Raw genomic sequence first — 8911 nt, 5'->3', positions numbered from 1 at the left:
GAGAAACAGGGGGGATCACATTACTCCCAAAAAATGTAGAGGGCCTACAAAAGGGCCATGAGACATCGGGGTGAGGGAGCGAAGGCGGTAGAGAGGGGGAGAAATAGGAGAGCACATGAAAGACTGCATTAGGGGGTGGGGGATTGATTGGGATGGAGAGATGAGGGAGTTGATAAAGAGAGATGGAGGTGAGAGAAAGGAGGGGTGGAACAGAGCGAAACACTTTCTTTTTTATTTTAAGGATCCACGCTCCTGTATTCAGCGTTGTATATATTTACATCTGCTCTTTTTTTGTTCTTGTCTGACCTCCATCTCTTCCTCCTCCACAATAACAGCACTGTAGCTTTCCGGTGCTATGGAAGGATTATTTCCAACATTTCTGACTGCGCATACCACAAACGAAAGCGGTTTTGGATAATCTGGCTAAACCATTGGTTTGCTTACAACCTGACTGATTGTCAGACTGCTCATGTTTCTCCCAATATTCAATCTTCATTGCCGTGTTCCCAGATCTCTGCAAATACATAACAGATATAAATTATGGTCATAACTACGAAAACAAGAGCCAAGCTGTGATAACAGGGAACATGGGGCGGCAGTAGCTCAGTCCATAGGTGACTTGTCACATAGTCCCTTTGTGGACCTTGAATGGAGTGTGGACTGGTGGCTGGAGAGGTGCCAGTTCATCTCCTGGGCACTGCTGAGGTGCTGTTGAGTAAGGCACCGAACTCCCAACTGCTCGGAGCACTGGTCAGTGGCAGCCCCCTCAATCTAACATCTCTCCATTAATTGCATGTATATAGGTTCTGTCTGTGCATGTGTGTGTATTTCGGGCCTGTGTGTGTGTAACATGAATAACAATAATAGAGTGAAAAATTGAATGTGACTCGTACACATATTTATAAACCCTGTAAACCGCTAACCATACTGATCGCTAGTATCCATTCAAGTTAATACTATTGACACAGCAAGACAGGTATCATTTTTGTGTTATGAGATATTACTAATGTGCAACCATCCCGTATGACTCAGCAACATACTCGTAGATGTGAAACAGTAGCTGAATGGAGGCTGATAATGGAGGAGATAAAGGCCCCCTTCTCATTAATGTTCATTGAAAAGGTAGTGATTCACATACATCAGGTCGGACCAGTGAATTCATCTCCTCCTCTCTTTCAGAAGCGTCCTTTACCGGAACTGCAGTAAGTAACAATCTCCGTAGGAGGCGCTGTGAGTCAGGGCTTTGGGATTTATCTGCAGTCTAGCTCTTCCTATCGCCTTCATTGACATTTAATGATAATTATAACTCGGGTCACACTAGGGGCAGATGCACTCACACACAGACGCACACACACTGGCTCACTAACAACGCACACACTGCCTGGTTAAAAACATAAAGACATTAGCGGTAACTCGATGCTGAGTGAGTATTGATCTACTCTCAGGGGGCTTAGATAGTGAGAGAACACTAGACAGCACTTTATCACAGCACTTGACCATCTAGGCTAGCCAGTGTGTGTGTGTGTGTGTGTGTGTGTGTGTGTGTGTGTGTGTGTGTGTGTGTGTGTGTGTGTGTGTGTGTGTGTGTGTGTGTAGAGAGAGGAAGATAAAGCTTTTACATAACACTTTGTTATGGGGAGATATTTTGTAGAAAATAACTGGGACTTAACTGTCAAACCAGTTTACTCATACAACCTTGCACTTCATTCATTAATAAAAAGCAAACTTCCTTTCCTTCCTTCCTTCCTTCCTTCCGTCCATCCTTCCTACAGCATCTCACCCAAATAATGTCTTCATGTGAGGTCCTGACTGACACATTCAATCTGCATCTTTAACATTATACAGACCAGACTGAGTAGTAATCAGGCCTATATGTATGTGTGTGTGTGTGTGTGTGTGTGTGTGTGTGTGTGTGTGTGTGTGTGTGTGTGTGTGTGTGTGTGTGTGTGTGTGTGTGTGTGTGTGTGTGTGTGTGTGTGTGTGTGTGCGCGTACAAGACCAGTAGGGATTTCATGATTATGATTGCTGAGGACACGTGCTGCTCAAATACTTCAGTGATTGCCTCCAAACGAAACAAAAATGCCAAACAAAACAATAAACCCGTTGAGAGAGAGAGAGAGAGAGAGAGATAGAGAGAGAGAGAGAGCGAGAGGGAGAGAGAGAGAGAGAGAGAGAGAGATAGAGAGAGAGAGAGAGCGAGAGGGAGAGAGAGATAGAGAGAGAGAGAGAGAGAGAGGGAGAGAGAGAGAGAGAAATGACAACATCATTGGAGTCTGTTTCTTGAAGATATCCAGACCACACTGACATGAGCAAAAAGTGACCAAAAGGGACCTGAAAACAAGGAGCAGATGGAAAAACAACCACATAACAGTGTGTGTGTCTCAATGCCTGTGTTCCTGTATCTGTACATTACACCGCACTCATTAAGGTAATTATTCTGTGCTCATAGAGTATGCATGATTACATTTTATGCTTTTTTTTTTCACCATTCCGTCACATACAGCTATCCTTTATCCAGCGCTCCGTCTATATTTGCAAATCTTTCCTCAACACACACACACACACACAGTCTTTTCATCTGAAGCCAAGCCAAGTCAAACTACATAGGTGCTGGTCCAGACAGACAGTGTCTTCTGTCTCAAACCTGCAGGCGATGGGCACATCGCTCTGTTTGTCCGTCTTGTATTCTTTCTGATTGTCTCTTAACCTGATATCCGCTTACCGTTCTGGCTTTGGTTCAGAGCCGTGTTGTCACTCTGATCACCAGGAGATGGTCCGCCTTTGATCGCTTCCATCCTGATTCATTCTTTTTTCAAACGTCTTATTAGCCGTACACACGTATGATTTATTACCAGCACACTCACATGACATACCTATACACAAATATCTTTGTGATACTTTTTTAGTTTTGTTTAAATCTGTGATGTTAAGTGTGATTGATTCTCTTTGTAATGTTTTGGGACAAAAGTTATTTCCACACGGTTACAACAACAATGCCCGGCACTTTGAAATCCCTCAGATTAATGTGTTTATTTCGTCTGATTAGTAGAAAAACGGGACTTTCAGTAGAATAACATCTGACGTATTCTTCTCAGTGGCTCCTCGGCGCTCTCTGGTCAACGTTGAATGATTGATCGTTCAAAGGGGATTTTGAGAAAGAGGAGAAAAAAATTGGATACACTGGTTTAGCGTCATTCCTTTGAGCTAAAGTAATGGTTTATACAGGAAGAATGATGATTTGTAGAGAGAAACGTCAAACGCTAATAAGCTTTTTATTCCAAAATGGGATATTTGCATTGCTAAGCTGCAAGTTAGCAAACTTATTGTAGGGATCAATTTTAACTATAAAAATGCCTACTTGTAAAAATAATGCATTTGTGTCAAGCAGTCAAATTTCACATTCTTGAATAACATATTGGATAAAGGTATGAAAACATCTCAATTCTGATTGTCTAACCAGTAAAGTACACGTTGTCTCATTAAATGAATGTATGACTAATCACCCGAGCTACACGTTCTCAAAATAAAGAAATAAAAAAGTTTGAAGTATCTTGTGTAATCCCCTCATGAACACATTTGAGCAAATGTTGTGTCAGTCACCGCCTGATCTCCAACCTTCATTATCCCTGAGAAAACTGGACTCAGAAACACTCCTCATGTAAAGCATGCAGAGGAATACAAATCGAACGAGAGACACGTTCCTCCCTCTGTGTTTTCTTCTCTCAATCTTTTTTTTCCTCTTTTAATTTGGCCCCTCTGTTTGTTTTTCTTCATTCTTTCATTAGTTGAAAAAACATAGCAGGCATTCCAGCTGTAATACCACTGAGGTTCAGTATCAGTGCGGGGAATCGGACTCATGTGTGAGTGTGTCAGCAGCAAACAGACAGAGAGAGAGAGAGAGGGTATTGCCTCATAGTGATTCATCCCTGTGCTATGTGCGCGTGTAGGCAGATGTATAAGCCACACAGGGGCATTATGGGAATACTGGAGATTCCTAATGAAGACATCCAGACTGTCTCAGAGCTGCATTTTTGTTTATTTGTTTGGATTTAGTTGAGTGATAGTCAGAAGAGCCATGTTACTCTTACAGTACCTTCCATGCATGATTGGTAATGCTTTACTGTACAACAATTAAGCTGATATTTAATTCAAAAACAACCAGAGCTTTCTAAGAAAAAAATGTTTAAAGAATACATTTGAATGACACACGTTAAGTCACTTTCATTCATACAGCCACAAATCATGAATTTCAAAGAGGGTTTTGGATCTGTATAACCTCCATCCTTTGACCTTCAGAAATATTTTTACATGATTCAACTCAAACTTAATCTGAAAACATCCATCCATGTTATACTAGTTATAACTGCTTATCCTTTAAAACCAAGCCCCCACCACAGCGACTTCCCGGTTGATCTAATAAGGAAGTGCCAAAACTGCAGTTTGCAGAGTGGCCACTAGGGGCAGGTTTTAAACAGGCCGTATTCACAGCATAATTAAACCTATTTAAGGCCTGGTACAAAAAAAAAACATTCTTGTCTGTATGTTTAGGTCATATCTCCATGACAACACTGAGTACGTTTTTTTGTACCAGGCTAGTTTTTATTTTATTAGAGGTTAAAGTTTATGAATAATTAGGGGCGCGGCCTCTTGAGTGACAGCTAGCCTCTTCTCCTCGGAGGAATCTGTCAGTCAGATGGATATATCTCCCTCCCCCCAAACGTCATATCAATGCCCTTTTTTGGTATGAGGGAATGAGGCGGATTAAAGTCTGACAAGATGGCGACTGCCATAGGAGAGTACAATTGGATCAAGTTGAGAGAAGCCTGTGAATGTTCTCATTTGTCCAGGTCATCCCTATCCCCAAAGAAATTTCAGTCAAAAGCAACTGGACTTGGTTATTTGTCTAGGATGACAACAATGTCCCAATCCTGGAGAGAGAGGACAGATGGTTTGAAAGAGGAGTAAAAGAAGCCATCTATGCAAAATTAATGAAACCATCGCTAAACAGAGGAGGAGGTCTGAGACTCCAATTTACAAAGCTGCCCTTTCATCCCTTCTCAGGAGATTCAACAATCTAACCTCAAAGAACAACTGTTCACAAATGGCCTCCTGTGAGTCGAAACCAACTTCCCACCAACAACTGTCGTTATAACCCAGTTGAGCACTAACTAAGTCGAAACCAACTTCCCACCAACGACTGTCACTCCAACGACTGTCACTCCAACGACGGTCGTTGGCACTTGGAGCACAAAGAGTTCCAGTGACATCATCGGCCTTGTGAGAGGTTAAATACCTGAATCTCCACACCAGTTAGTTGGACCAGTCCCAGCCTGGTCACATGCGTAAATGAACTGATGAAGCCTCTTGGATGAGAAGTGAAACGTCTTCCTAGACAAATAACTATGTCCAGTTGCTTTTGACTGAAATTGCTTTGGGGTTGAGAGAGCGGACCTCGACGGAGAGGCTACGTCCATTTTTCACACAGTCTACACCTGACTTATAAACTCAAATCAAAGTTGATACAATACATCATAAAATGACTTTCAACAGATTTGTTTACCTCTACAAACCAATCACACAATCTACTTAAAATATCTCCAAAAGCAATGGATTGTACATTTCTCTAAATGCAACTCAAGAGCATCTTTCATTAGACCCTCCCTGCCTTAAATGTCGATGTTTTTCAAACCTCACTTTCAAAGCTCCTCTAAAGCCAAGGAAGACATTATAAAAAAGGTTTTTTTTTCTGTGTAGTACTGATCATGATGAGTAAACCACATTTCTTGGGTAACACGCTATTGTGCATTAAGGCGGTCTAAACCAATCCGAAAACAGGGAAAGCCTGTGTGATGATGATAATAGACTGCAGGTAAGCATAGCGTTTGTCCCTGATATTGAACACCAAGATACTGAAATCTGAAAAAACAAAATAAAAATAAAGATGGAAAAAATAGAGAGTAATTCAAAGTGACATACTTAATGTGTGCGACAAGGATTTGCTAAGATATGTGATATTGGGAATGCTTAAGGCCTCATATTGTTGTTGAACCTCTGCAGTAATGTTGAATGGTCATCTGGGTTGTCTTATCCTCACTGACAATTCAGCTGGAAGGATTTTAGCGGTCTCACAAAAATATGGAAAGACTGTTTCTGTGAAAGTGCTTTTGATGGTGTGCACAGGTGTTTTCCTATCAATGTCAAAAAAAGAGAGTATTCCTTGGTCATAATCAAGCTGCACTCGGACCTTTTGGGGAAATGGATCTTCAGATACTATTTTCACATAATCCTGTGGAGTAATTTCACGCAGAATATCAGTGCAAGCGCCCATGTGGATGCCCCAGATCTTTTTAAAGACTCTATCCTTGTTTTTAGCAAACACACCAACAGTCCAATAACCCCCCACCTCCACGTCCCAGCTGTGCTTTCCAGAGTTAAAGCCTTCTGAGCCAAGAACATCTGAGCTGTACAATCTCTCTGGATTTGAAGGAAGCGGCTGACACTTGTCGCTTTCTGCTGAACGGGTCATGTGTTCTGATATGGTTAATGATGTGTCCGCAGTGTTGGGGTCCAGAGTTACAGGAGCTTCAGAGGGAAAAATAGAAACAAAAGAGAAAATTTATTGAGATGTTTAATAAAGTAAAGGTAAAGGTTTAACGGAAGGTGCGTATACATGAACGGCTTGGTGTTTCTTGGTGATAAAGTGCATCGGTTACCTGTAGGCTTCATGCCACTGCAGATGAGAATGTGAAAACATACCAAGACAGAAACTTTGCTTACTGTATTGGAATATGTTCTTCATCTTCATCCAGACTGTAAACAGCAGGTTCCCCAGGTGTTTGGCCTCATCGATCAGAGCTCCTGATGGAGTCTCTGGGTTTGGTAGGTTGCATTGGGATCTGAAGAAATATAAGGCAGCCACAGATTAACACCTCACAATCCAATTTTCTATTATCAAACCCATTTTTCTGCAATATTGACGTCATATATTCATTCTTCTATCTACTGTATAGCCATGAAATATATTTACAAACATTAGTTACCTCTCTATAGAGCAGTTTTTTCACAGTGGCAGTGTCCGCCCTTTCCACACAATGTAAAAACAATCAAACAGTATGTTTCACGTTTCCAAATTGGTGTCAATCAATGTGTTTCCCCTGCTCCTAGTTGCTCTCCTCTGCTGTGAGGAGCTGATGTACGTCTGCGGTACCTGAATAAGAATGGGCTGCACACCCTGTGCGCTGTTATTGGCTGGAGGTTACACATCCACATGGGGCCGAAAGGCTCTTTGCTGATGCCCAAAAACATCTCAAATACAGCAAAATATGGAGCAAAGAGAAAACCCGGGCTAAGACACCACCACACACTTCTAGTGGGTCATAAGTGATGGTTGAGAGGGATTCTTTTTTTATTCGTCTATACATTGTTAGGATAATCTTTACACCTTTAACTCTCCTACCTTTGATCGAGGGGCGCGCATAATAGCTTCCCTCTCCCCAAATTTTTTTCAATGGGATGCATCCATGAATTTTCTCCACACAGTGGATGAGCCTAAAACCACCGGCCTCACTGTCATTCAGCTGTGCTTTGATAGAAAGTCTATAGGAAACAACTTACCGCTGCGCAGTGGATTTGACATTCTGTCGAATGAAGAGAGGACAGGATAACAAATCAATACTTTAAATTTAGTTAAATAAAAACAAACATTAATATAATAGGATTATGATGAACACAGGTAAGTACCAGCATAAATGAGATGTCCTCAGCCTTCGTCTCGCTCTCTATGGACTGGATTCTGTCCGTCAGTGAAGAGATCTCTGCAGTTAAATTAACAATCCTGATGTTCATTGCTTCACTTTTGAGCGTTTCCTCTTTCCTCACTGCATCAATCCGAGCAGCCTCCTCTGCTCGCAGGAACTGGTAAAGCTTCTGAAAGTCCTCTTTGATTGTCTTCTCTGTCTGCTGAGCCTGGAGCTGAGGAGAAACACCCTTATGATGAAAGTACTGATGAAACATGTAGATTTCTGCCTCTGTAGATTTTGTCTGACTTACCTTGATGTGGCCAGACATTTTATCACAATTGACTTTTTCCTCTTTAAATGTCCCCAGTTTGGTTTTTAAATGCACCAGCTTCAACTTGAGTTGCATCTACAAATGAAGGCACATGTGGTGAATACACAGTAAACAACGCATTTCTGTAGTTACACAACACTTTCGCCTTTTCTGTGCAATATGAAAAATGAATGTTGCTTTTATTAAACTATATATTTTTATTACCCTAAATTGTTCTGCTGCTTCATTAATTGGGACGCAGTTGTGTTTCTTATGTTTTTTAGCATCCCTACAGATCACGCAGATGAGCTGTTGATCATCCTGACAGAAGAGCTTGAGTTTCTCACTGTGAAGAACGCAAAAGTCCTTGGATCCTGAGTTAGCTCTCTGACTCTTCTCTCGTCTCATGTTGTCAGACAGGTTCCTCAGTGCCAGATTACGCGGAGGCTGAGCCATTGGAAATATTTCCTTACACACCGGGCAGGTCTTGAGCCCACTCTGTCTCCACCACTCCTGAAGACAATACTTACAGAAGCTGTGACCGCACAACAAGAGGACAGGATCCTTGAATATGTCACAGCACACGGGACAGGTGCAATCCACCTCAGAGTGAGACGCACAGGCAGCCATTCTGTTGACTTCTGCTGTGGCTGCCCGTTCTTGCTCGTCTCAGACAGCCAACTTACTTTCACTTTCACAGATTCACTCGTAATTACTCAGCCAGTAAAGGTTACTTTTAGTTCCAATCGGTTTCATAAATTCCTTGTTATAAAAAATAAACGTCTTATTTACTGGATTGTCTTCCTTCTTTTTTATTTACAAATCTATTATCATGAGCAGCTTTAGGTGCTGTCCTCTTGTC

At 41.7% G+C, this 8911-nt stretch overlaps 1 protein-coding gene across 2 annotated transcripts; it reads right to left on the bottom strand.

Annotated features, from left to right (window-relative positions):
- Positions 1-4026: 4026 nt before the first annotated feature.
- Positions 4027-8911, bottom strand: LOC310961570 (zinc-binding protein A33-like). Of its 2 annotated transcripts, XM_083933693.1 has the most exons (6): positions 8275-8911; positions 8050-8145; positions 7741-7971; positions 7615-7637; positions 6778-6896; positions 4027-6582 (listed from the first exon to the last, which is right to left on the bottom strand). In XM_083933693.1, the coding sequence occupies exons 1-6, from the start codon at positions 8677-8679 to the stop codon at positions 6071-6073; spliced, it is 1386 nt and encodes a 461-aa protein (XP_083789819.1). In that variant the 5' UTR covers positions 8680-8911; the 3' UTR covers positions 4027-6070. The 2 variants fall into 2 exon arrangements, with proteins under 2 accessions (XP_083789819.1, XP_083789818.1); XM_083933692.1 differs by having other exon boundaries at positions 7741-8145.

The sequence above is a fragment of the Echiichthys vipera genome (assembly GCF_963691815.1).
Source record: "Echiichthys vipera genome assembly, chromosome: 19".
Classification (NCBI taxonomy): Eukaryota; Metazoa; Chordata; class Actinopteri; order Perciformes; family Trachinidae; genus Echiichthys; species Echiichthys vipera.
The sequence above is the reverse complement of the archived record's forward strand: the minus strand, read 5'-3'. Positions and strand labels throughout refer to the sequence as shown.